We start from the raw sequence: 25,917 nt of genomic DNA, 5'->3' as shown, positions 1-25,917 counted from the left end.
CCCTCTCCTTTTCTGTCAGGGGGAAAAGGTTGCGTTAGTCTGAGGGAGTGACAGACAGCTGCGGGCGACTCTTACTCTGTCAGTCTGTCAGCGACTCGGCGCAACACCCAAGTTCACTTGAGCCTTGACTGCCGTCGCCTCTGCAGCAGCGTTCATCTGGTACCTTATCTTTGCCCCAGTCTGGGAAAGAAAGATACATGGATCAGAGCTAGAGCACCCACAGAAGCAGGGGGAGCACGGTGATGTACCATGGTACCAGGAGTCTTCAGAGCCACTGAGGAAGAAGAGACTGGGAAAGAGAGCCGCCGCCGCTAAGGCGAGTGGGCGCCGCGTGCTCCAGACTGACGGGCCCCGCCGGCGCGGAAGCGAGACGATTGGACGTCCGTCCGCCCGCCCCTGGCATGGGGGGCCCGAGTTTCAGAGACGACCAACACCACACCTTCACAACCGCCCACCCACCACAACCTAACGCCCGACTCCACGTCTAGAATCTTTGACATCCAACCCGACCTTCAAACGTCTTTCCATTTGCGGTCTTGTCTGTCTTTCGTCCTCCCTTGCCCTCGCCCGTTCGTTGGCTGGCCCTTCTCCCCTGGGTAACTTCTTCTTCCCCCCTAAGTTGTTTCCTTTTTACTCTCCCGTCCCATCTTGGAACCATGCAAGCCCCCTATCCTCGTGCTATAGCCTATAGGGTATCAACGTGAAGGCAAAGTACCCATTGACGATCACCCTCTTTTGCCCCTACCCGTTGAATCTACATGATGATCCTCCGGTCCCCAGTTTCTTCTTTTCAAAAAAGCACGCACAAACCCACCCTGCTCGCGCTGACTGGCACCTTCGACTTGGATCTCGCCTCGGCAGAGCAGGCGACTCGCATGCTGCATGTACAGCACCCACCACACATATAGCTTCTTCGGCACGGCGAAAGAACGAAACGGGCTGGACCCTCCCCTATCATCCCGTCTTCGCTTTATGGATCTCCCCCGGGGATTCCCCTGGTAATTCTGTCAAGCCTTGGCGGGTAAACATATTGAAACAAGGACCTGTCGTTCGTTGGAAAGTGAACCCTCGAGCACACACTCGGCGCAACACAACCACATACATGGAGACGTGGGGCAAGGACCCCTGGGAGCTGGGCCGAGATGGCATATAGACTGAGAAAGAGACGGGAGACCAGGAAGGGAAAAAAAAAAAAAGTCTCACCATGGTTCCCAAAACCACCCATGCCCTTTGTGCGGCGTGTACGTGGCCTGGCCTCGGGTACCTAGAACTCGGTAGAACAGACGAGAGATGGAGAGATCAGATAGGTCACCTTTCATGATCCCCAAATGTTGTCCGGTGGCCGGGGTGCTTGCTCACCTTGTCACCTCCCCACACCACAGGAAACCTCGAGCCGTATTTAGCTGGCTGCATTCCCCAATGTGGTTGAGACTCATGAGTCCGTGATGTGTCGTGCTTAAACACTCAAGGCCTCTGTTCAGCCTCCTTCAGACGTTTTTTCTTCGTCTTCTCTTCTCTTCTTACAGCCCCCTCGAGGCACTCATTCTCTTCTCTCATTCTCTCTCGTCAGCCACCCAGGAGGCAGGCAACAGCCGTTTCAATCCTTTTCCGGCTGAAGTTATCGTCATCACCAGAGGTTTCACTCCTTCTTACAACCGTCTGACTCTTTTTTTTGGTCCCATTCACCTTGCCTCATCTGGTCACCTTTCTTGCCAAGCGCAACGACACAAGTCCACCGGTCTCACTCCACCGCGTCAGTCAGATCTTTTGAGCAAAATCAGGGTCCAGAGCAAGCAAACCAACCACGCTGTGCGTCATTGTCCATCTCACCATCACCGAGTCGACACGAGTCTCTTGGGAGGTTTTTTTTCCTTGCCCACCCTTTGAAGCTGAGGCCGCCGAGATCCTCTCTCCTCAACACCCCACTACCAAGAGCTCCCAGCCGCACCGTGTGTGTCTGTCTGCCCTTGGGTTTCCACTCCTTCGGACTATTGGAAAGGAAAAACGGTTCAGATTCCTCAGAGGCCTTGGACCACCCCTCTTTTCTCCCTTTCTTGAGGTCTTGCCCAGACTTGGACGACGCGACAAACCACACACACACGAGAAACTTCTCTCCTACCAACCACCTACAGTGACCGGCTCACTCCAGAACATACGACGACATTCATTTTCTTCCTACTTCACTTCATTCATCTTTTAGATGACCCTTTGACTCTCCCTGATCCTTTTTTTGATTCATATTCTTCAGACATCTTATCCTCCTTTTGTGGCTCTCATCGACCCTCATCCCAGCACTCGACTACCTACCTCATCCAGCCCGGCAGAGCCAAACCGAAAGGATACAAGTCAATCAGAACCCCGAAGAGGAACATTTCTCAAAAAGGTCTCAAACCCCTCCTTTCTCCCCTTTTCATCAGACAAGAAGGATCTCGATCTCGAGAGAATATCCTCAGCCATGCCTTCTCAGCGCATCAAGACGGCACTGGTGGGCGCCGCCGCCCTCCTCCTCTGCTGCCACACCGGGCTGGCCCAGGCGCAGCAGCAGAAGTACGTCCTCCACGACAACTACGACAGCTCAAACTTCTTCAACGAGTTTAGCTTTTTCGACCAGCCAGACCCGACCAAGGGCTCGCAGATCTACACGAGCGCCGTGACGGCCAACAACAGCGGCCTCGCGGGCTACGCCCGGGGCGGCATCTACCTCGGCGTCGACTCCAAGACCAAGGGCCAGGGACGCCAGTCGGTGAGAGTCACGTCGAACAAGGCCTTTGATACGGGCTTGTTCGTCGCTGATATCCAGCACATGCCCACTAGCAGTTGCGGTGTCTGGCCCGCCTTTTGGATGTTTGGTCCCAACTGGTAAGTTTGCTCTCGTATGGGTGGCTTCATGAGTCCTCCGTGAGATTAGATGAAATGACTTACTGACATAATTTACAGGCCCAACTCGGGTGAGATTGACATCATCGAGGGAGTCAACACGCAAGAGTCCAACGCCGTGACCCTCCACACGGGACCCGGTTGCAGCATCACCAACGACGGCACAATCTCTTCCACAACCCTCAAGGAAAAGGACTGCAACGCCGGCAGCGCCTCCACGGGCTGCGGCCAGTCGACATCGAGCAACCAAAATTACGGCGACGGCTTCAACGCGATCGGCGGCGGCGTCTACGCCGTCGACTTCAACTCCCAGGCCATTTCGGTCTGGTTCTTCCCGCGCAGCGCCATCCCCGGCGACGTCAGCTCCGGCAACCCGGTCCCTTCCTCCTGGGGCCAGCCCCTGGCCAAGTTCAACGGCGGCTCCGGGTGCGACATCCCCTCGCACTTCAAGCAGCAGAACCTCGTCTTCAACACGGCCCTGTGCGGCGACTGGGCCGGTAAGGTGTGGGAGCAGAACGCCGAGTGCACGGCGCTCGCGCCCCAGTGCTCCGACTACGTCGCGGCCAACCCGCAGGCCTTCACCGAGGCGTTTTGGCTCATCAACTCGGTCAAGGTCTACCAGGCTGACGGCGGCGCGTCGGCTGCCGCTGCTTCGGTCGCTCCCAGCGCGGCTGCTGCTGGCATTCCGACGGCGCTGCCTTCTGCACCGATCCCTGGCGTCTCGGCCATTCCTGGAGCAACTGGGTACTAAACTGGGCTGCTTTTTCGAGAGTAACGAGAGATGAGATGCAGAACGGGGGTGGTAGGACTCATTTGACTCATTTGGAGTGAACGTTATACAGGTCTAGACTCAAGTGGTGGTCGCAAGTACAAAGGCGTTTGGAGGCTGGTTTCTGTCATGGTCCTCTTTTTTGACGACATTTACGACTCGCTGTTTTCACTTCTTCATCATCTACTGGATAGATGACCCCTTTGGAAACCTTTTTTCTTTTCTTTTTCGAGGCATGAAGGGAAGACATGGCGTTATAGGGAGGAGATGGCTCCTTGGTACACGTATATACCTAGCTTTCAATTTCACACGTGGGTATCATCAGTAGATACCCCCGAATCAGACTTGTTGAACTGTTAAACTCTTTCTCCGTCTTTCTGGAACGTGACAGCTGCCCTGGTCGTCGATTGAGTTCTGCATTGAGCGGGAAAACAGCGCTTGTTTCGCCAAGAAGCGCTCTATCCATGATGCAATTGAACCCCAGGCTCAAGCACCGTAATGTTGAGGCTGAGTCATGTCTAGAAACGATTCAATGACAATTCAAGTAAGAAAGTTGACAAGAAAAGAGACTTTTCAACGTCGTCGATCCAAACGCGGTCGTTAGAGATCTGACGGCCGTAAAAAGCGGAGGGGGGGCTCTCGACTCAGTCGTTCGCATATAGTGCCGCCCGCTGTTCGGAACAAGGTTCACTTGACGTCCCGATATGAGATGTCGTCCAACTTTGTAAAAGGTTGACGGCCAACAAGAGACGGCCATTCCTCTTGGTGTCTGCAAGGGAGCAAGGCTTTCGGCAGGTGGTGCCGAAATTATTAGATTTCATCGGGAGGGTCAACGTCCGATCTACTGAGGCGGGGGTTGCATGAAAGAGGCAGAGCGCAGTACTAAGTAGGGCCAAGACTCGAAACACGCTCACAGGATTCCGTCTATATGGGTGACTGCGACCTCTTCGACCTTTTTTTTGAAGGCTACTGCAGCCGAGGAAAGGGGCAGGGTTCAAAGGTGTCAGGTGGCACGGGGGATCTCGAAGCTTGAGTCGGACGCAACTTGTACTGGAGACTAGAGATTGGAGACCTCACGTCATGTGGCTCCTAACTACTGTGTAAGGTAGGCTGCGAGCGAGTGATGGCATCCCATGTGTTGCCTCTTTCGCGGATGTGGTCATCCGAAGAAAGTAATATGGGCCAGGAGTTGGGACTAATGGCGAAGCAATGAGGCTCATGGGGCGCCAAATGGCCAAGACGGGAACGACTCCGGGATCGCTTCTGGGCAGAATGTTGACGGGGGAAGTTTTAAGATGTTAAAGAAGTGGGAATAGAGATTCAAGAGAGTGACGGAAAAGTGGCCGTACCTTGCAGTTTGCACCATCTGGTCGTTCCATCCCACCCGTTCCCATAAGCCAACCGGTGGCAGCCGCCCCACATTGTCCAGACAGGTCAAGAGAGTGACGGAAAAGTGGCCGTACCTTGCAGTTTGCACCATCTGGTCGTTCCATCCCACCCGTTCCCATAAGCCAACCGGTGGCAGCCGCCCCACATTGTCCAGACAGGCAGGTAGCGATGGCCCGATCGGGTTTAGCTGCCATGGGTATGAGGCAGATCCACCATGATCTTCGACAGACTTCAAACTCGCAACAGCCACAAGGCCAAAACTTCCAACACCCACACGAGGAGATTGAAGAGCCTGTTCGGTAGCCGGCGGTTCAAAATGGCAGAAATTGCGCAGGTTACAAGTTGCAAGGATGTAACGGCGGCGTGTGATTGGATCGTGGCTCGCCGAGAGAACAATCGACGTTGCTCGTCGATCCGCTACTTGGCAAAGAAGCTTGTCTCCTCAATGGAGTCCATCAGGGGTCGAACCTGGCTTTGGCTGGTCTTGTTGATGCAACCGCCCAACCCTTATGTTGCAGCCAGGCTCGGATGAGACGCCCATGAGCCATCACGAGCTTGTGATGCTGGTTCGGACGACTCAGGAGCAGGGCATCTATGGGGTTGTTTTGTGACGGATGTGAGATGAGGTGCCCTGTCAGACAGACGAAAAAAGAGTCGTCCGTCGAGCCACGAGGAGGTCAGAGGGAGGCCGCGGGGCCCACGGGCACAACCTTGCGTGTGGTTAGGATGGAGGAGACGAACATGAATAGACTGTGGTACTATAGGGAGTTTTGGTATAAGATCCTCCCGCTGCCCCGACCATCTACTGCCTCCTTCTTTTGCTCCTCCTCTTATTATCAGCAAAACATCAAACTCCATAGTCAACCTTCCTCTCATTCATCACAGCAGCGCTGTTTCATTCACTCTTTGCCGGACAATATCTTTATAACTGTAAATATTCATAGTACCAAACTACCCACGCTTTTCGACAACCTTCGAACAACATGTACTTCTCCAAGATCGCCGTTCTCTTCACCCTGGCCGCCACTGGTCTCTCCGCCCCCATTGAGGGAGCCGAAAAGCGCCAGGCCAAGCTTCTTTCCGTTCAGGACTACTCTCAGTTCCAAGTCTCTGACGGCACCGCCGGCAACGCTCTTGCTGAGGTTGCCCAGAAGTTCCCCGTAAGTTATCATCACACAACTCCACTCGCAAGACGATGAACCTAACAGCCTTTCCAGGTTGCCCAGATCAAGGCTGACCTTGCTGGAGTCAGCAAGGATGACTTGGCCATTCTCCAGGCGGCCCGCGTCGCCGCAGAGGGTGCCGAGACCGACGCCGGCGGTTTCAACGACGCCATTGCCAAGGCGTCCGGAGCCGATGCCGATGCCCTGAAGGTTGGCAAGATCAAGAACAAGGTCCTCAAGCTCCAGCTCGAGGTTCTCGCTCTCCAGGTGCAGCAAGCACAGGGTGCCAGCAACCAGGCCAAGATCGACGCCGAGCAGAAGAAGCTCGACAACAACGTCAAGACCGACACGGCCTCCAAGGGCAAGACCAGCCAGAGCGTCTCGTTCAGCGCCACCTCCGCTCCCAAGGGCAAGAAGAACTAGAGTTGTGAACTACTTGCCATGATAGGCATGGTTGGTGTCAGAGAGCAACTTGAGAGTCGTTTGGCGTTATCCTCGTCTTGGTCATGATTGGTGTTGGAGGACATGGGACACGAAACATTGGCGATGGGAGTTTGCGCGCTGGGGAGCCAAATTTCTGATTTAATTCGTTGACTAAATAATTCAGATGATGTTGAGGAGAGAAGTGAAAATGAGAAACAATTATTGAGTTGGGTGAATTACAAAGCCATACTTTCTTTGACATCTGCTGGCAAAGTCGCACTGTTCCTTCTGCGTGGAGGAAGGCGCATGGGAGCCATGTCCAGCGGTCGTCTGCACTGTACCTAGGCTCCAATGCGTCTCCAAACTTACCTCGCCTCACTCACCTACGCTCACCTTCCTCTTACACTGAAACATCAGCAACCATCCAATCTCATCAACCTGTCACTTGCAAAATCCAATTTTCCATCTATACTCATTCAGGAGCAAGAATTACGCGGCTTTTGATTAATGATAAGCACTATTTCGCTTCTCGATCGATACGCACTACGGTGGCCCGTTAACTCGCCTGATGGCGTCACCATCGAGTTTCATTCCGTTGGGAAGCCTTACCATCACGCGGGAAAACACTGAGCTTACAGCTGAAGAGTGGAAGCTGTTGGAGAAGAGATTCGGAAGATGGGGCATCATTGCGCCGACGAAACCTGCCAAAGGCGTCAGAGCCCCCAAGCCATTCGATGATGTAGAGGATACCTTCCTCTTGTCTGCGGCTTTCAAGAACTACAAGAACCTCGTGGTTGAAAGATGGATCCGAGTCCATCTACTCATTCGCGCGGAGGATGGGGAACGCGGAACTGCAAGAATTTATGTCTTGCCTGACGACGTCGACAATAAGGCCATCGACCGAGACCGCACCAGGCTAAGAAGATCACGCAGAGCGCTCATTGCCCAACTCGACTTTTCTCAAGAGGCCTGGTCTGGCCAGCCAACTTCGACTCGAACCACACTCGACCATGTCTTCAGAGATGAAGAAGACTCTAATGATTCGACCTCGTTGCTCCAGATGTTCAACACTATCCCTTCCCCGGACCCGGCGCCCCATGCTGTCACCAATCCATTTGAACAAGACGCCATTTACAACGTACTCGAAGGCAACCTCCCTGGTCTGAATGATACTTCGAAGCTTTATGACTACCAGCGCCGCTCAGCTGCGGTCATGATTCAGCGTGAACGTGGACCTGGCCAGTTCCTGGATCCAAGAATTGCCAAAGGAATCGACCAAAATGGTGCAGCCTACTACTACGATACTAGCTCCGGGGCCCTCGTCAAGGAACCAAGGTTCTACGATGGTGTCAGAGGCGGTATTTTGGCCGAGCAGATGGGCGCGGGCAAGACCCTGATCTGTCTGGCCGTCATCTTGGCGACTCGACATTTGTCCACCCGCACCCCCGATATTTACCAAGGGAGCGACGTGCGCGTAAGGAAGAAGATTGGATCGCTCGCTGACATGGCAGCCTCGAATGCCAACATCAAAGGAGCTCCTTGGAAGATCTTCTTCAACGTCTATGATGCGAACCAAGAGCTGGAGTACGACAAGTGCATAGCAGCAATTCGCCGCAACCCCAGTCGCTACCACGTCCCCGAGGAGGCTCCCAAGCGCCTTCGACGACATGAAAATTCTGTTGGCAACCCGGCAAAGAAAGTCCGACACACTCATGCGTCCATAGTGATTGTCCCCAACAACCTTGTTCAACAATGGATCCAGGAAATCGAAAAGCACATTGTCCACCCAGGAAACCCGGCGGGTCTTAAGGTTCTCAAGTTGACTAGCCAGAAGGAGGAAATCCCCAACTCTCAGGTCCTTGCGGCCTATGACCTCGTCCTCATTACCCAGTCACGGCTTGATAGAGTATGGAGAGAAACTATGATGGTGGGGTGTCCGCTGGCAGAAGTCCACTTCAAGCGCTGCATAGTCGACGAAGGTCACAAGATAGGCTACGCGAAGATAAACAACAAGAGCAATGTGCTCCTAGCTATAGACGCACTCCACGTCTCTGCTCGCTGGATCGTGACCGGTACACCAGCCACTGGATTATTCGGTGTAGACGACCAACACTTCAACGATACCCATCCCAATGACAAAGACAATGCCGACAAGGCGGCAGCCCTAGCCGAAGCGGAAAAAGGAGACCTAGAGAAGATTGGAGCGATAGCATCGCTGTACCTCAATGCTAGACCCTGGTCCAATAGCGTCCACGAAACAGGAGATACGACGGCGGATTGGGCAGTGTACGTGATGCAGCCGAAGCATAGCTCCCGGTCAACCGGCCGCATGGGGGTGCTGCGCGCTACACTGAACTCTCTCATCGTCAGGCATCGACTGTCGGAGCTTAACACCCTGCTTCCATCAGTCAACGAGAACGTTATTGTATTGGAAGGTTCATACCAAGACAAGTTGTCGCTGAACATCTTCTCAATGATGATTATCTTCAACGCCGTCCAGTCTCAAAGAGTCGACATGGATTACTTCTTCCACGCTCGTCAACGCAAGGCTCTGCTCCAGTTGGTTCACAACTTGAAGCAATCCAGTTTCTTCGGCGGTGTCTTCTTCGCTAAGGACGATATACTCAAGGCACTCGAAACCGCAAAGACTTTCCTCCAAGAGAAAAAGGTTCTCATCAGCGAGAAAGACGAAGCTCTTCTGAAACAGGCCGTTGAAGTTGCCCACGTTGCCATCGACAACCAACTCAAAGACTTCAGCAACAAGTATAACGAGGTCCCCATCTTCATCCATGACTTTCTCCCCAATGGCGTGGGCTCTGCCTGGTCCCTCGATGATCGAGACGCCAATCCTACTTGTACCGATGCTGGTATGGTACTTACCGCGCAGAAGCTGATCGCTTCTGCCATGGGTAAGCCCACGAAGCTGAATAGTCTACTCAACGGTCAATTGGAGTTTGAGGGTCGCAAAGAGCAAGCGGACCAGATCATGTCCGGAGCACAGGGTGTCGCGGTTGATCACCGGCCGTCAAAGTCTCCAGGGGTTCTCGCTGGCAATACGAGACTGGGAGGTGAACGGGTTCCTCGGCATTTGAAGTCTACTGCCTCGAAGCCAGCCGAGCCCGTGCCCGAGCTGGAGCAACTTCCAGACGATCTGAAGAAGGCGATGCTGGTTTCTACCGTGTCAGCAAAGCTCTCATACCTTATCGACGCTGTGGTCGAGCACCAAGAAAAAGAGAAGATGATCATCTTCTACGAGAATGAGAATGTGGCATGGTATCTGGCGGGGCTTCTTGAAGTGGTGAGTTGGAGCATTTCGACGACAGGTGATTGCGAATTAACATTGTGGTCCAGATTCACGTGCGTCACCTGATTTACGCCAGCAAGCTCACGTATGCCCGGAAGATGGAGTACGTGGACACTTTCAACAACAACCCCAAGATCAGGTTCGTTTTCACTGGACTCTCGTTTTTTCGTGTATGCTAAGAAAATATACAGGGTCATTCTTATGGACTTGTCGCAGGCCGCTATTGGTCTCGACATGAGGGCTGCCTCGCGAATCTACTTCATCAACCCCGTTCTGAACCCCCAGATCCAAGCCCAAGCCATTGGCAGAGCCCGGCGCATCAGTCAACAGAAGCCCGTGACGGTCGAGACACTCGTCCTCCGGGACAGCATCGAAGAAGTCATCATGGAACGCAAGAAAACCATGTCGCAGTTTGAGCATTGGAAGTGCAAGTCCATCATAGACGACCAACCCATCTACAACTGGATCTTGAACGCCGGCATTATACCCCTCCCTAAGGATCAGAAGGATTACTTGGCACAGGCCATTCCGCTGAAGCACCCTCAGCCAATCTTTGGCAGCAAGTTTGCTGGCGGTCAGTCTTCGGAAGAGGATACTCTGGCGAATGGCACAGAGAGGAAGTCGACGGCCTTCAAGGATGAGCTGGCAAGTGGCATAAATCTGGGCGGTCTCAAGCGCCCGCGTAGTCCCAAGTCTGAAGGCAATGGAGACTTGGGGGGTGAACCCGCCAGACCTGTGCGCCGCCTGCGCTTCTCTGCAGAGGACGAGGAAATGAGCGATGAACGGTCCCCGCCAAAAGTACGATTTTCATAGGACTTTTCTAGACTTCAATTTGGATTCAGCATGGCGAGTGATACTCAGGCGTGGGGCCTGAATCTCGTGCGGTAGTTTTAGGTGGCTACTTTCTACGATGGGTGAGGCTTGTTGGATTATGTTTGTATAGCGCTGTTGAGATACCAACTAAGCTGCACATGGATGCAGCAACAATAAGAATCGTTTCTCCTATCATTGTTTAAGGATACTCTTACGGTACGCAAATAACTTTTTGTCAGTGACACCTTAGTCAGAGTCATTCCTAATCGGTTCGCATGAGAACCGAGTTCAACATCAAGTGCAGTATACGCTGTTGCTGGAGGAACGCGAGATCTTTGCAACAACATCACGACGCACTGTTTTTGTTTCTCGGCGCAAGATCATATTGTTGCTGGTGTTGTTGCCAAGCGATCTTCTTCAGTCCGAGAGGCGGTGGCCCCTTCAAAAGGACCTATTCATAGTGACAGTGCAGACAGGCGCCGAAGTCCGAGGCCGGCCCGGGACGGGGACCAACGGGAGAATGCATTAGTTATTTGCTCTCTCTTGAGCCTCTACTCACCTTGAACGGAGACGCTTCGTCCACAAGTCGCGCCGGCTGTTTTATGTTTGTACGACCCTCTCGAGATGACAGCGGAACCCGGTCCACGGCAAGACTCGGTAGCGCGGCCGCTTCGACCGAGGGACTGGGAAAGGCCAAGCAAGCGAGATAACCTCGTGGGTTTTGGGACTGGGTTCAGACGTTTTTCGTGTGGTGCACGGAGGATGAGAACAGACGAGTGAACAGACACTCGAGGCAAGGCTAAGTCACGGATGAGGGGACGTGTGTAATATGATGTTCAACGACCAACGTATGATGAACAAAAGAAAGGACCGGCACAAGAGATTGCGTCGCTTGGGTTTTCCTTCCTCTTTCGCCCAGGCGGCTGTGGGATGCCGTATGTTGGGTATTCACATGTCATGTCCTTCTTGTTTCTTGGAAAAACAAGACCGGTAACTCCGTGCCCGGCGTGGATCTTGCGAATACGTAAGCACAACAAAGGAACCGTTGGGACGGATGACAACGGGCACGAAACGATGATGCAATGCGGAGATCTCGGCAAGAAGGTATTGATGGAGATCGTGGACCCATTTTGTAAGGTGCGGACCACGGGTTGCAATATGGAAGGAAAGAAGAGGCTGGGGATACTACCTGCACTTTTGGATGACAGAGACACTGGGTGATGGGAAGCAGTTAGCAGTACAGTCATCTTTCTCTCATGGCAAGCTTGAAAAAGCATCTCACTTCAAGTGCTGGGTGGGCACTATACTGTTTTATTAAAACTGTATTCTGGTATTTGTGACTCACAAGAATTAAGTTTCTGCGATAACAAGGTACTTAGACAGAGACACTGGGGATTTGGGGAAGGAAGGTACCCAGACAAAACCCCATGTTCGAAACGATTTTGTTTCTCCACTCCGTGCCTGCCCGTCGAGCAGAGAAAGAAGAAAGGAAGGGAAGGAAGGCAGGAAGCAAAAAACCATGGCATGACATGACATGACGCCTTCCAAGTTCCGTGAAACTGTCAACCTTTACCCGAGCATGGCAACGGAAGGCAAGAACGGCAACCAAGGCAAGGCAAGCAAGGCTTGGACTGAGAAAGAATCAGAGGGAGGCGTTTCTCTGCCCGTCCTGTCCGCTTCAGTTGAATCAATAATGCACATCTACCAAGAGAGCCTCGAACTTGCATCATTTTCGACAAACCGCCGCGCAATCGTGGAGACCTCTGAACAGCTTGACGCAGGCGACTTGACTCGTTTCACGATTTCCACCTCCCTACAATGATCATTGTCGATAACGAACCAACGATGAATGCTCCTTTCAACTCCTTCGCCCCCTGTTTCCTCCCCAAATTCCAGAGGTTGGGTGGTTCGTCTGAGGTTAGCCGCTAAAAGCCCACCTCAAACTAAGACAGAAAGCAGCAGGGACGCCCGTTGAAACCGATTCTCACCACGGCAACGAGCTTACCCCGAACGAGTTACCTTGCTCCGATCTCTCGGGACTATCCATTCTCGCGTTCTTCTGCATCGCTCCATGGCCCCTACGAATACAGCAAGATGTCCCTGGGGCTCAAGGAATGCAATAGAACGTTATATGGATATCCATGAACAATAGGAACACAGGCACTATCGTCACTGTATCCATGAACCACACAAGCTACCCGAAGCGGGATGTGACGATCGATACTTACCCAGCTATGAAGCAGGCCAGTCGTCGCAGGCCACACGGCACGGGAATGCAGATGCGGAAGCGGCAACGGGATGCGCGTAAGACGTCGAGCCCAGATTGACGAGGCGACTTCGATGCGACCTCAGCACGCGCTATGGCGCCCGGGGGTTCACAGTATCACAGGGTTCTGGTGTTGGTGTAAGCAAAAGCTGGAGCCTGGCAGAGCTGGATGCTGGGAAAATGGAACCCCTTGACTAGGTATTGCGCTTTCGGTGTGTCGGCCTTGGAGATGGGATTTCCAGGATAAGTGAGTTTTGTCCCACTTCAACTTCCTGGTTTTCTACTCCTGTTCCTGGATCAGTGCTGCGGCCAAGGCACACAATGGCCGTTGTCTATCTGAACGGCTGCAGCTTGCAGGTTCCAGCCCCGTCTGTGCCAAAGAAACCTTGCGAGGTCAGAAGAGTCCCGTCATGGCTAGCTGCATCAAACACCCCTCCCTCATCGACTTTCCATCTGGTCTGCGCTGCAGGGCGAAACGGGACTGCTAGTTGGCCCCAGCCCAGCCTCCCGCCGACACGCCACTGACCGAAATGATGTGATGGTCCGGACGAAACGAGGTCAGAATGATGAGACGAGGTGGTTCAGAGGGAGGATCAAGAGCTACGCATACAGGATCTATTTGCCCGAGGCGGACGCCAGGCTCGTTCACCCTGCCTCGGTGGCCTGTCCCTGTCTTCCTCCCTCTGAGTCGACGAGTCGTCAGCCAGTGTGTTTTGGGCAGTGAGATGTGCGCAACTCTGAATGGACTGGCTGTGCAGCATCGCACATGATGATACGGATATTACTGGATGTCGGCACGGTTCGTCGCAACCCCGCGAAACAGAGCCAGGGCAAGATGCCATATGCCTTGGCTTCCTCCGGGCCGCTCATTCGTCGCCTTCGGAAGTCGTCGTGGCCGGTCTCCCGCTCCGCCACTCAGGGAATGACCTGGAGAGCTCGAGTGAGAGCTCCAGAACATCACCAACCCTGTCGGGCTGTTAACCTTGTTTTTCCCAGGCAGTGGGTACAAGTATTCCACGCCAGAAATGTGGGTGCTTCCATTGTATCGAGTCGAGTGCCTGGCAGCTGCGAGTCGCTGCGACCCATCGTCGATTGCCTGGAGCTCGAGGCGCGAGACAAGCTAGACGAGGGGGATAGAGGGGTTAGATTACCCACATTCCAATCATTCATGCGACTAAGGCACCTCCCAGCCGCTACAGTGCAGAATGTTGCCGCCATATTGCGTTGCTTTGCGCAGCTCTAGTTAGGGCTTTTGGGAGTGGAAGGGCCGGGAGTGCGTGAGCGCCGAGCAGGGCTCTGACTTTTTGTCTTGGGACCACGAGGTCCAGATCCCAGGCCGCAGACCGCGATTTGATGGGATATTTCGAGCGTGGGATGGGGTTCTTGAGTTCAAATATAATGCACCCATATGCATGAAGGCTGCAATCTGGAAGGCCCTCGCCCTCTTGCTTCCCTCGTCTTCTCATCTTTCCCCTTTTCACCCTCGTTTTGCTGGTATTGACGGGTTATAGTTGTTGGTTCTTATTGCTCGGTCTCTACTCCCCCTCGTCTCCCCTTTCCGGCTCATCCATCACCGCAAGTTCGCAACAGCATCCTACGCTTGATGATGCTCTTGGGTTGGCTGAAGCGGGTCAGCTACTGAATTGAAAACCCACCCTCGCAACAACGGCAACTGGCCAAGCTATCCCCACGTCCGGTATATTAAAATTACGGCACAACGACCTCATGAAGGCCAAGGTTGCAACCCCCCTTTGTTCGTTGAAATAAAAGGTGTCGCCTCGTCGTTCAGCCCAACTTTGGTGGTAGGACTGCGGCTGAGAGGAAGAGAGCGCAACGAGTCGGTCAGAGCAGCAGCATCAGCATCAGCAGCAGCAACACGACGGAACTCACCGAGGTTTGGACGGCACGTGGACGGTCCGAAAGAGACGAACGTGAAGACAGGGAATAAGGAGAAGAAGATCAGTCGACTAGATATATCGGCAAGCGACGGTCACGAACCTCGGATCATGGACGGCACAATGATCAGCGGACGTCAGTACTACGAGATACCGCCTGCGGGCCAAGCGATCACGACTTCCTACAAAGGCAACCGGCGGTTCGATCCCGACTACGGACTCAACTACGGGCACCACAGCTACGCTATCGAACAGAAAGACTACCGGGCGGCCCGGGCAGTCTCTGGCAGTGGCCTTGGGCCAGCGGGTGCAAGGCAATCGCTGTCAGCGCTGGACGACAAACGTGCCAACGAAATTCGACATGGCGTCTACGCACACGTTTTCCTGGATGTCAAAAATAGCAGCAAATCAGAAGCTCCGTAAGTCTCTCTTTTCTAGCGGTTGGCCCCATCTTTCAGTTTTCAACACTATCGACGACTGCATTTTCCCCATCGTTCTACACCACTGGTTCCACGTACTGGTTTCTCTGCTGCGTCGTTGATTCGCTGGCCTGTTTCTCCCACTGCTTCTTGTCGCGCGCCATTTTTTCTGTTTAACCACTTTACTTTGCATCGTTCCGCTTGGCCTCGTATTCACTGCTGCAAATTTATTTTTTCCTCATTCACGCGATATGTCACCTATTGCGTCTGAAATTTCGTTCCTGCACGGCTCGACATGAGATGACGCTGGCACTGGGCTGTAGTTGCTCGTTTCGGTTCATCCCATTTTCCCATTTCTACATCACCCTGGCCATATTCTTTGGCTGTTTCTTCCACTTCGGAACTGTTCTGCTTCTGCCCACATTAAGAACAGCGATGACGCCTCGACCCACGGCTCGCGAGTGGGAGTCGCGTCGTTCGACCGACGAAAGTGCTGAACGGGGGCAGCCCCACGCCTCATTTATTATCGATCCCGAGCCTTTCTTTCCAAGTGGATCCCGACCCAATGGAGGCTGCTTTGGGAAGTGTCCTCTAGACGTGGAAATCCAAGATCTTTGCTCTAGTGTCTATAGCTCTTGACACCACGGGCACGCTTCTGGCAAGACCGGCAGATACGGATAGGCACTCGGCCTACGGCCTACTGCAGGAGATTCCAGCCCAACTGAACAAGCCACTTCCTACGATGCCGTCAAGTTCTTCCGGTTGGTTTGTCCTCAAGATTACGTCCCCACGAGATCCTCCTGCCCAGGCTGGGCGGGGCGGAGACAGAGTTACTTGTCACTTCTGAGATGGGAAATGCATCGACGCACGAAATGGGAGCTCGGATTACTCTGTACCCACGACTTTCCTCTTCCACGTTTCCCCCTGCCATGACCCCTGCATCTCGTCTCCAGCTTCAGTTGAGCGTTGCGGATCCCATGATCGAATGATGGTGCTTTCCATCCTTGCGTCGTTATCAAGATTCACCTCCCCTCCCCTTGTTTCGCGGATTCTCAAACGCAGTTTTGGAGGCTTCAGTGTAACTCTTCAGGATGGACGGCTTGCGGCTTGCCATTTGCGGGAGCCATCGCAACGGGGCCCGGCAGAACGGAGTGCCTAGAGACCGCCAGGAGTTTGTCCTAATTTCCACCAGGAACAGTGGCGCGCGTCTCTGCCAGTTGCAAAGCAAGGCAGAATTGCGTTGCTACCCGCCAAGCGGCAACGCCACGAGACAAGTTTTGCTTCTCTGCCTCTTTCTGTCCCTCTTCGCGCCGCACGTAGTGTAAGCCCTAGCGCAAGTGCTAAAGTAGGGAGTTCTTGTCATCGCGCCCACGTTGCTGGGTTGCGCGACTCGGCTAGCTTGTCACTGCGTATCTGCACTGAGTATCCGTAGTCGCCGCCCAACATCGCAGCCTTGGGAGCTCCTAGTCCTAAGTCCTCGGTAGCTCGAGATACGGCTGATGAGTGTTTCCCCTTCGAGGCGGGCCAACAAGGGCCAAGGGTCAAGGGGGTCTTTGGGAAAGGACGACCCCCAAATCGCTCCCTCACCCCCCCTAGACAATGGGATGGGCGACCACTCATCAGACTCCATCTGGATAGGATCATCAGAGCGAGCGCCGGTCCGGGCACAGCCCACGCACCTCTCTGCCCGCGCAAGCCTCTGTCGAATCCAGGGTGCACTTGCAGATTGCCCAGCGGTAGTCTCCTTGGTGTGTGCCGGTGCCGTTCTTTGCGAGTCCTTTTTTGGCTCCAGGTTCTAACTCTCTTCTCTCTTTTTTTCCTTTTCTTTCCTCCAAGTCTTTCGTATTAAACTTGACAGAACCCCCCGTCACGTCACGTTGGCGCCTTTCGCTCTTTTGTTTCTGGGATTTGCTTGTTTCCCGACTACCTGTTCCATTCTTGGCTTGGAACTTTGTCCGCTGCCGAATTCCGTTTGCTGGATGATCCCTGAAGTACCTTGGTACTAACACGACCTGTCTCTTCTCCATAGCAACCCGAGACCTCTTCAACACAAGAGGCGAGCTTCTGCTGCACCTGCTGCTTCCAATTACATCCTCCATGATGGTAACCGTCTGAGAGTCCCTGGTCGTTTCGCTCCGCGTCCAGCTATCGCCGCCTCCGTTTCCGTCCCGTCGTCTCCGCTCATGACCGCCAGCCACGGACCTGCTCCGGCGTACTTCGGCGCTCCAGAATTGTACCACCATAAGGGTGAACAGCAACAGTCTACAATGGCCACGATGGCTACAACAGAGCCCGCGCGTTCAAGTCCGCGCATCGCCCGGGTGCCATACGCCTTGCAGACGGCTCCTTTAGATTCGAAGCTCATTTGCGAATCACTACCGACCACGGCTCTGAACAGGCCAAGGAAGCTCTCCCAGGCATCAACCATCACCGTTACGAGTATCAACAGCCCGAGAGAAAGCTTTGAGACACGATCCAGAAGCTCTTCGTACGGCAGCCACAGGACAAGCATTGATTCGAGTCCCACTATGTGGAGGCCCGACTACTTGTACTCAAGGCCCAGTCAGACGACTGTCTTTAGAAAAAAGGCGAAGCCCGGGGAAATCTTTGCGAAGTTGCCCGGAGAGGTTTTGGAGCTGATCCTGGGCGAGCTGAAAAAGCTGCATCTCGAAAAGCCTACGGACAGCTGCGCGACATGTTGGATGAGGGATGTCTGCTCGCTTACTCTCACGGCGAGGAAATGGTGCAAGTTTGCGCGAGTGGCATTGTGAGACTTGCTCCTTCGCCACGACCTCGCTATTTGGCTAACAGCGTTTCTCAGGTATGAGGATATTCAACTCGTAGGAGCCGATTCAGCATCTCAAAAGAAGCGGCACAAAGTTACGTTCGGCTCGCGCATGATGCTCCTTAGACGGACACTGAGAGCGAACTCGTATCTCGCCGGACTCGTTCACACTCTCAAGGTTCCAAGCCCCCCTACCGGGGTCTTGCTGGAGGACTACCACAATCAAGTTGCCGCGCTGATCATGGCATGTCCTGATTTTGAGCGCCTCATCGGCCTTCACCCCCATTATAACCACTCGTACAGCAAGCTCTTGCATGCGCTCTCGTCGCGCAAGCGCCTCAAGCACATGGATTGGATTGTCGAGCCGTCACCCTTTCAGCGACAACACCGATTCAAGTCGAGCTCAGGTAGTAATGTCGCCGCGATGACCCAGGCGACCTATGATGCTTCCGTCACTCCCGGTGACCTGCAACCACACCAGAGTGCGGCATTCCTCGATTTCCACCTCGACTGGGCCCACCTCACGACTTTGTCGATTCACTGCCTCCCCGGCGCAACCCTTACTCCGGATAACCTCATCAGCTCGGCACTGATGCACCTAACGTCTCTGCAGCACCTTTACCTATCATGGATGCCGGTAACCGCCTTTAATGACAGCACCCTGCTCTCACTCCCTCCTTTGCGTACACTTTCACTCACCCACGTACCGGGTGTCACCAGCAGCGGCATTTCTGCTTTGGCTACCCTCCCAACGAGCCAGGCGATCCAGAAACTGACTCTACGCCATACGAACCTCGATTCCCTGCCCGCCTTGGCCCGCATCTTTTCCAACTTTACTCACCTCGAGTCTTTTACCCTCGTCCAGACCTTGGCGCCCCTGCTCCCGGAGGACACATTCATTTGGCTTATGCCATACCTCGCATCCTCGTCCCTCCGTAAGCTTCATTGGGACATCACGAGCAACACGACCCACGCCAATGCCGCCGACTCCATCCTAGCCCGCAGCATCGCCGCCGACGGGTTCCCCTCCCTACGCAGTCTCCGCAGCCCCAACGATCCCGAAGGCATCTTCCAAGCCCTCTGCCGGCCGCAGGAGAGGACAGACAGCGCCAGCGATCGGTTCCGCGGCCCCAACGGCCCCGCCCGGAGCTCCTCATTTCCCACCCCCAGCACGAACCACAGTCCCGTCTCGCCAACGAAGCCGTCCCGCTCGCCTACAGCTCCGGCGTCCCCCGTCATGAGCGACGCCCCTCGCGAATGCACCAACCTCCACGTAGCCCGGCTCGCGGCGCAGGCCCGTCTCGAAGCCGCGCGTGCAGCGCTGCCGAGGTTCTTCCTGAATGTCATCGATGAGGACGGCACTGTGCTGGAGAAGTATGGACTGGCGGCCTTCATCGGCACGGTAGAGAGCCGCATCACGTATAACCTGCGCCCTGACCCGGGCGCCAAGGACGAGCGCGGCGGGCTGGTCGAGCTGGCGGATCTGACGGCGGACAACGGCGAGGAGATCGCCGTTGGGCGAGAAGGCTGCCAGGGACGGTGGAACGCGTCTTCCACCGTCTCAGACAAGAAGGATCGGGAGAGGTGGTGGCACACTGAGAGAGGCCGCTGGCAACAACCTGAGCTTGCATAAAGTGCGAATCAGCCTCACAATGAGCGTCATGTTTTATTTCCTTGAAAGTTTTTGATGAAACGGCCAATTTCATGATATCCAAATTGTCGAAAGGGCACGGGGGAATGGGGTCAAGATGCCTCCAAGATACTAAACGAAACAGCAGGAAAAGATACACATGTAACGTATATAATGTTTATAATGGTATTCATACGTAAACGGTTACGATGGGCACGTGGGAGAAAGAGGAGGATGTACATAGAAATGGAAACATTCGAGTTTGTAGTATAATACCACAGACAATTCAATATCTACAAACGGTCGGAATCCACAGTGAACTAGGTCGGTTTATTGAGCTGTAGGGGTTTCCAATGAAAATGATGTCTGAGACAAGGTTTGAGAAAGTTTATGTGTTTTGGCCACTACAGATCCAAACCCGCTCAGTCCAAAGAGACGCAAAGGCACATATCGAGACGGCAGTTTCCATTCATTCAGGTGCGAAACACACCTCAGCGCAAGAGGCGAAGCGTTTTTGCACTGCCCCAAAAAGAAAGACCACCGTGTCGCTGTTGCCTGAGCACTCTTGTCTCGATTTACCCTGCCTTACGTGAGGCGAGGTGAAGTCCAGTCATGATTGCTGACTGCTCAAAGCTGAGTTTCCCTGGGTTTCGCTGCCTTCCATACGAAAGTCAGCACGCTGGAGTTGAGGACCCAAGCGCCGATTAAAACGTCCAGGGGGGGAGCTTGCCCGGTTGCAGCAGCCACCAACCCCGCCCCCACCACCTGTTCACACTCTCTCCCCCGTTAAGTAAGGTGTGACTGCATGCCTATCGGTGTGTCTCCCCCTACAATCGGTAAGCTGCCTGCCCGCCCGTCCGCCACCCGTCCACCCCACCTGACCTCTGTCCAACTTCATGCCATTCCGTCAGCCTGCTTGACCTTGGACGCCAAATTAATGCCTGTACATCGTTTGGATAACACTCTACACGAACCAGCCGTTCATCTCAGTACTGAGCGGATTAATAACTGCGCGATTACTTGCCTTTTCTTGGACATATCACCTATCCTCTCGGGTGGCGCTTGATCTTTGCTCTGCGACTACGGCGGTTGAACACACCCACCCCCTGCTTCTCGGTGACCGCTTCCCGGGGGCTTGTGGCTCTACGCTCAACATCTCGCCTCAGGTGTTTAGCGAGCTTCACTCTGGTCAAAATACCAATATCCGGATCTTAAGTGAACTTAGGCCAAGATATCAGCACCTGGAGGCCGAGAAAGAGACTGGGGAAAGGCCGACGGCAGTTTACAAGTCTACCGTGAACGGCGGGGCGAACTTGCGCAGGTCCCTACCTAGGCAGAATCCGACCAAACCGACACGGCAACACGGCAACACGGCAATACGATAAACCTCAGTAGAAGAGGACCACCAAGACTTGCGAGACAGAAAAGGAAGCCGGGAATTTTAAAATGTCAAAAGACAAGACGCTCCGCATCTTTTGCTTTGGCGACTCGCTGACGGCTGGGTACTCGTCCTACGGCGCCGTCTACCACCCGTACTCCATCGCCCTCACAAAGCTCCTCGCCGTGTACCTGTCCGACACGCAAATCGTGGCGACGGACAACGGCATGCCCGGGGATGTCGTTTCGCAGGGAGCCTTTGCGCAGCGTTTTGATAGCGAGAGTTCGTGCTTTTGCCTTTCCATCATCATTCAATGTTATTGCGTCGCTGCAATGTTCTATCACGACTTCCTCGCCCCTCCTCTCATCTCGTCTCATCTGCCCGGTTTGCTGGAGATGAAATACTTGCTAATTTCATGTTTTAGTGAGCCAAGCACAATACGACTGGGTCATCATACTGGGAGGCACAAAGTACGTTCAACTTATACGTAGATTCCCCTGGAAGTCGCCTCATACTAACGAGATGCACCAGCGACCTTGCATTCAACGTGCCGCCAGATAGGATATTTGACTCACTCCGGGGAGTATACGACTCCGCCATTGCCAAGGGTAGCAAGGTTCTTGCCTTGACAGTTCCCGAATGTGCAACCAAGAGTGAGAAGCTGGATGCCCGCCGGCGACAGCTTAACAATGCTATCCTCACTCATCAATCACCAAATTAGTATGTCCTGCCTTTCACACTTACTCTTTCATTACATGTTCTCCATCATCTCTTTTTCGTGCTTAGAAGGAGACCACACGATAGACGTACTAATCACTAAACACCCAGCCACGCCTTCGATCTTAATCCGAGGATCCCGTTCCACGCCCTCACCGATCGGGAGTGCAAAAGATACTGGGACGACGGCCTGCACCTGACACCAGCGGGCTACGACTGGATGGGCACACACATCGCCGAGGCCCTCCGCGACGTTATAGAGCTCGAGCGGAATCCCCAATCCAAGAGAGCGCGTAGGGCGCGGCGCAACGCCGAGGAGCAAATCTCCTTTGACGAGGAGGACGGTGATCCACATTCGCTCAGCGAGGGTTATGTGGTCGTGCGGATGAGAGACTTGAACTAGATACCTTTTTTTACTTTGAATGCGAACATTGCTTCTAAACCCGTGGTTCATTCGCCGTCCTCTCTTATTCAGTCTACTACGTAAGTCGGGCTACGTGACTGCTCCATGCTGACGTGGCTTCTTCTCTTCATTTGTGACATGCAGTGCGGTCTCTGTTGATCGCATGAATCCCTTAAAACGCCAGTGGTTAACCCCCTTTTTACAACGCCGGTAATGTGTGTAAAGTTCAGTTCCATAACAGCAATCCATCTCAAATGACCAAGTTGGCTTCCACGAATTCCTGCGGAGCTGTCAGTAGATGGTTCATCAAAGACTTGCAAACCGTAAGGTAGGGAATAGACTCACGGGAAACTGTTTTTGCAGAGCATTGGTCACGTTCTCAACCTCTTCGGCCACGCTCTGCACATTCGCATCCCACCGCCGCATCTCCTTGCCGACGACGACCTCGGCGCGCCCGCTGCCCTTCTTCCCAGACGCCTCGCCGCCCTCGAACCAAATCACCTCGTCGAGCTGGTCGATCCGGCCGAGCAGCCGGCCCTGCTCAATCATGCGCGCCGTTGTCTCCTCGGCCTTTTCGGCGTCCAGGCCGAGCAGGGAGCCGAGCGCCTCGAAGCCAATGTTGCGGTACAGCCTCGACGCGCCGAGCAGGTTGTGCTCGACGACGGCCTTTGCCAGTACGGTGGACCCGTCGGCCGTGGTGGCGAGCTGGTGCGGCTGCAGGCCCTGGGCGAACTTGTCCACCTCCTCCGGGGCGAGCAGGCGGTCGAAGAACATTTTTTCCAGCATGCCGTGCTCGTCGAGTCCCGCAGAGCGCTCGTCCTTGTACAGCCGGCCGAGGGCGCGGCTCCGCATGGGACCGGCGGGGGCGAGGATGGCGCACTTGACGGCCATGCCGAGGGTGTGCAGGCGCTCCTCCTCTGCGATGGCGGGGCTGACGCTGATCTCGTGGTAGCGGCCGCTGGCGCCGAGGAAGTCGCGCTGGGAGTCGAGGATGCGGGCCATGGAGAGCTTGAAGTGGAGGTCGAGGTCGCGGTCCTGGACGGTGTGCATGATGTTCTTGAGCTTGTTGACGTACGTCTCGGCGGCGGTGGTGTCGTCGACCTCGAGGTAGTTGCGGGCGATGCGGACCCAGACGCGGGCCTTGTCGTCGTTTGTGACCTTGCGCTGGGAGCCGTCGAGGGGGATCTCGGCGAGGACGTTGGCGGCGTCGAGGAAGTCTTCGGCGCTCTCGTGGGCCTCGGCGACGAGCTCGCGGACTGCGGCGGCCTGGTCGAGGAAGGAGGAGGGTTGGGTGGCGAGCTGGGCGAGGGTGTGGTTGCCGACAGCGATCCAGAGGTCGTCGTTTTGGAGGGCGCGGAGGGCGGCGACGAAGGAGGCGAGCAGGGTGCGGGTGGAAACGATGCCGAGGGAGGCAGCGAAGATTGCGTCTAGGACAGCGTTGAGGTCGGACGCGGCTGTCGGAGGGGACGAGAGGGTCTTGATGTCGGCGATGATGGATTCGTAGGCTGGGGCCTTGTCGCCGGGGGCCGATTCGGCTTGAGCGAGCCGCTCGGCGACCTTTTGTGAGGGCGCCATGGTTTCAATGTGTGCCGATATGTGTGTGTCGACCTGTGCGTGATCTGTTGGTGTGAAATATGATCTTGGGAGTGGTGCGGTGGGAGGCGGCTGGGTATCTGAGCTTGTGCTTCTCAACGTTGGTGGTTGATCGTGAAGCCGTGGAGCTGTAGGAGCTGAGGTGAGCTCTTGGATGGTTGTCATTGATAGAGTTAGGCAGGCATGGTGGGGTAAGAGCTTTAAGGGGCCGTTGGAGGGGCGCCCCAGTACAGGGGCCCACGGGCCAAGGTTCCGGAGCACTCGATTCGAGATGCTTCAAAAGGCACCATAACTTTCCCACGCCAAGAATATTATGCGGTGTTGAGTATAGATAGGATGGGAGTCTAACATTGAAGACGCTTGGTCTGAAACAGCACAAGTTGAGGCCATCATGACACTCATGACTGCCCGCGAAGGATGAAATGGATACTCCCGCAATCTGCCTATTGTGCTGTAGATGAGGCATTCACCAAGTACTTTTCCTGTGCCTTGGCGTTGCAAAGATTCCTACTTGCAATGGTTCTAGCTGGTCAATCTATATAGGGAATTATTTAAGACTGTCTAATGGGCAACATAAGTCAAAAAGCAGTTGGGCATCCCTCTTTGACCATTTACAATGCAGGGAACTTGACTGGTTAGCACATTTCACAAATCACGAGCACAAGAAAGTCGATTATTGAACGCAAAGCACGTATATCCTTTGCCTATATTTCAACGCAGTAAACAGTCTTTTCACACTGAGCCTGCTGCAATTGTTCAACACAGCGGTGTTCTCTCCGAAAACCTCTGTAATGTACGACACCACAAACTCTACCAATGAGAATTATCACAATAAGCAGATCAATTATGGCCTCTGTATTCGGTGAACCATCGGAAACTAGGAGATTTGGTTTCATGAAGTTAACGTGCTATTTTAGACACCTTGACTTTGGAGGCAGAACATTTTTTTGGCAGGTCGGGGTTTTTGGGTAGTCGGGAATTTTTGCCAAACGTGACTTGGAACCTTTTCCGTCGATTTTGTCCAGTCAAATTCGCGAACAGGGATGGGTGGGGGGTTGAGCAGAATTATGCAATCATTAAAAGTTATGAACACCCGGGTATTGTACAATATCGGCCCATCATCGGCTGATGATGACGAGAGCGAGCCCTTCTCATCTCAGATGTACGCTTTTTTCTCTCTCCCTTCGTCATTTTTCTCTTCTTTCCTATTTTATAGAGGAGTGCCCACCATTTTGTCGACTTTGTTTGAGAAGAATCATTGCTTCTCCAGCTAGTGCTGCAGAACAATCGGCTTCCCGGCTTCCCAATTATTCAAGCTCTCCTGGATATTAACCCAGTACCGGAGATTCACCGCCTCCCTCTTGGCCGTCTCGATATCGTCGTGCCGGAACGCCGTCTCGAGCACCTCCTCGCTCGCGCGTATCCTCCCATCATTAGCCTCCCTCTGGCCCTCGAGCTCGCTCTCGGCCGTCGCCTCCTCAATCTCCTCGCGCGCCTCGAGCACCACCATCAGCAGCTCCGGGTCCTCGACCTTGAGCGTCTCGTCGTTGGCCACGTCGACGCCGCGGAGCGAGAGGAGGTACTGCGCGCGCAGGAGCGGGTTCGACAGTGTCTTGTACGCCTCATTGATGCGCGCCGACGTCGCCTCCGCGCGCGTCTTGAGCTCCGCCGGGTGCATGTCCGGGTGGGCCTTGGCCTGCAGCCGGAGGAACTCGCGGCGGAGGGCGCGCTGATCGATGGGAAAGTGGCCCTTGGGCGGCGGGCCGTCGGGGAGGGTGATGGGGAAGAAGTCGTAGTGCGTCTTGGGAATGGTGCTGTCGGTCGTGCTTGAGGTTGCGGCAGTTGATTCGCTGTCTGGTGTCGCCGTCGCCGGCCGTGATAGCGGGACGCTCCCGGACATCCACCGCTTTTGGCTGGGGATAGTGGATGAGACTTCAGACGCCCATCGTGCATGTGTTGTGAATAAAGAACTGCTGGCCGTGGCCATGGCTACTGCGCCGGATGGCCGGGCCACTGTCGCTTGTCGCCGGCATCTCGCGCATAGGCGAGATACGTCTCGTACGCCGGTCTGGATTGATGTGCGCATGTTGCTT

At 54.4% G+C, this 25,917-nt stretch overlaps 8 protein-coding genes across 8 annotated transcripts; 6 read left to right on the top strand and 2 right to left on the bottom strand.

Annotated features, from left to right (window-relative positions):
• Nucleotides 1-1,106: 1,106 nt before the first annotated feature.
• On the top strand, nucleotides 1,107-4,004 carry HER10_EVM0006743 (tat pathway signal sequence). The gene is made up of 2 exons (XM_035476320.1): nucleotides 1,107-2,859; nucleotides 2,938-4,004. The coding sequence occupies exons 1-2, from the start codon at nucleotides 2,456-2,458 to the stop codon at nucleotides 3,626-3,628; spliced, it is 1,095 nt and encodes a 364-aa protein (XP_035335034.1). The 5' UTR covers nucleotides 1,107-2,455; the 3' UTR covers nucleotides 3,629-4,004.
• A 2,014-nt stretch (nucleotides 4,005-6,018) lies between these two features.
• On the top strand, nucleotides 6,019-6,621 carry HER10_EVM0004068 (uncharacterized protein; the record flags this gene model as incomplete). The annotated part of the gene is made up of 2 exons (XM_035473725.1): nucleotides 6,019-6,195; nucleotides 6,253-6,621. The coding sequence occupies 2 exons, from the start codon at nucleotides 6,019-6,021 to the stop codon at nucleotides 6,619-6,621; spliced, it is 546 nt and encodes a 181-aa protein (XP_035334848.1).
• Nucleotides 6,622-7,039: 418 nt separating this feature from the next.
• On the top strand, nucleotides 7,040-10,776 carry HER10_EVM0012857 (uncharacterized protein). The gene is made up of 3 exons (XM_035482237.1): nucleotides 7,040-9,919; nucleotides 9,973-10,064; nucleotides 10,117-10,776. Exons 1-3 carry the CDS (start codon nucleotides 7,190-7,192, stop codon nucleotides 10,736-10,738), a joined length of 3,444 nt encoding a protein of 1,147 aa, XP_035335487.1. The 5' UTR covers nucleotides 7,040-7,189; the 3' UTR covers nucleotides 10,739-10,776.
• Nucleotides 10,777-15,022: 4,246 nt separating this feature from the next.
• HER10_EVM0008662 (uncharacterized protein) lies at nucleotides 15,023-15,741 on the top strand (the record flags this gene model as incomplete). Its single annotated transcript, XM_035478176.1, has 1 exon — nucleotides 15,023-15,741. The coding sequence occupies one exon, from the start codon at nucleotides 15,023-15,025 to the stop codon at nucleotides 15,320-15,322; it is 300 nt and encodes a 99-aa protein (XP_035335180.1). The 3' UTR covers nucleotides 15,323-15,741.
• A 1,760-nt stretch (nucleotides 15,742-17,501) lies between these two features.
• Nucleotides 17,502-19,736, top strand: HER10_EVM0002766 (uncharacterized protein; the record flags this gene model as incomplete). The annotated part of the gene is made up of 2 exons (XM_035472462.1): nucleotides 17,502-18,085; nucleotides 18,140-19,736. The coding sequence occupies 2 exons, from the start codon at nucleotides 17,502-17,504 to the stop codon at nucleotides 19,734-19,736; spliced, it is 2,181 nt and encodes a 726-aa protein (XP_035334742.1).
• An 895-nt stretch (nucleotides 19,737-20,631) lies between these two features.
• On the top strand, nucleotides 20,632-22,251 carry HER10_EVM0013358 (GDSL-like Lipase/Acylhydrolase). The gene is made up of 4 exons (XM_035482720.1): nucleotides 20,632-21,393; nucleotides 21,536-21,581; nucleotides 21,643-21,831; nucleotides 21,940-22,251. The coding sequence occupies exons 1-4, from the start codon at nucleotides 21,180-21,182 to the stop codon at nucleotides 22,229-22,231; spliced, it is 741 nt and encodes a 246-aa protein (XP_035335527.1). The 5' UTR covers nucleotides 20,632-21,179; the 3' UTR covers nucleotides 22,232-22,251.
• A 36-nt stretch (nucleotides 22,252-22,287) lies between these two features.
• On the bottom strand, nucleotides 22,288-23,978 carry HER10_EVM0005872 (PCI domain-containing protein). The gene is made up of 2 exons (XM_035475475.1): nucleotides 22,577-23,978; nucleotides 22,288-22,511 (listed from the first exon to the last, which is right to left on the bottom strand). Exons 1-2 carry the CDS (start codon nucleotides 23,804-23,806, stop codon nucleotides 22,482-22,484), a joined length of 1,260 nt encoding a protein of 419 aa, XP_035334976.1. The 5' UTR covers nucleotides 23,807-23,978; the 3' UTR covers nucleotides 22,288-22,481.
• Nucleotides 23,979-25,094: 1,116 nt separating this feature from the next.
• On the bottom strand, nucleotides 25,095-25,910 carry HER10_EVM0012063 (Fe-S protein assembly co-chaperone HscB; the record flags this gene model as incomplete). The annotated part of the gene is made up of 1 exon (XM_035481466.1): nucleotides 25,095-25,910. One exon carries the CDS (start codon nucleotides 25,908-25,910, stop codon nucleotides 25,095-25,097), a length of 816 nt encoding a protein of 271 aa, XP_035335424.1.
• Nucleotides 25,911-25,917: the final 7 nt, after the last annotated feature.

Source organism: Colletotrichum scovillei (assembly GCF_011075155.1).
Source record: "Colletotrichum scovillei strain TJNH1 chromosome Unknown Contig00004, whole genome shotgun sequence".
NCBI lineage: Eukaryota > Fungi > Ascomycota > Sordariomycetes > Glomerellales > Glomerellaceae > Colletotrichum > Colletotrichum scovillei.
Note: the sequence above shows the minus strand (reverse complement) of the source record. Positions and strands in the feature narration are given on the sequence as shown.

Excerpts from the sequence above, each read along its gene's own strand:
- HER10_EVM0006743 (XM_035476320.1), top strand. The coding sequence starts at position 2,456 with ATGCCTTCTCAGCGCATCAAGACGGCACTGGTGGGCGCCGCCGCCCTC. Across the intron at positions 2,860-2,937 it reads TGGATGTTTGGTCCCAACTG|GCCCAACTCGGGTGAGATTG; the intron begins GTAAGTTTGCTC and ends CATAATTTACAG.
- HER10_EVM0005872 (XM_035475475.1), bottom strand. The coding sequence starts at position 23,806 with ATGGCGCCCTCACAAAAGGTCGCCGAGCGGCTCGCTCAAGCCGAATCG. Across the intron at positions 22,512-22,576 it reads CTCTGCAAAAACAGTTTCCC|GAATTCGTGGAAGCCAACTT; the intron begins GTGAGTCTATTC and ends ACAGCTCCGCAG.
- HER10_EVM0013358 (XM_035482720.1), top strand. The coding sequence starts at position 21,180 with ATGTCAAAAGACAAGACGCTCCGCATCTTTTGCTTTGGCGACTCGCTG. Across the intron at positions 21,582-21,642 it reads ATCATACTGGGAGGCACAAA|CGACCTTGCATTCAACGTGC; the intron begins GTACGTTCAACT and ends GAGATGCACCAG. Across the intron at positions 21,832-21,939 it reads ACTCATCAATCACCAAATTA|CCACGCCTTCGATCTTAATC; the intron begins GTATGTCCTGCC and ends CTAAACACCCAG.
- HER10_EVM0012857 (XM_035482237.1), top strand. The coding sequence starts at position 7,190 with ATGGCGTCACCATCGAGTTTCATTCCGTTGGGAAGCCTTACCATCACG. Across the intron at positions 9,920-9,972 it reads TGGCGGGGCTTCTTGAAGTG|ATTCACGTGCGTCACCTGAT; the intron begins GTGAGTTGGAGC and ends ATTGTGGTCCAG. Across the intron at positions 10,065-10,116 it reads AACAACAACCCCAAGATCAG|GGTCATTCTTATGGACTTGT; the intron begins GTTCGTTTTCAC and ends GAAAATATACAG.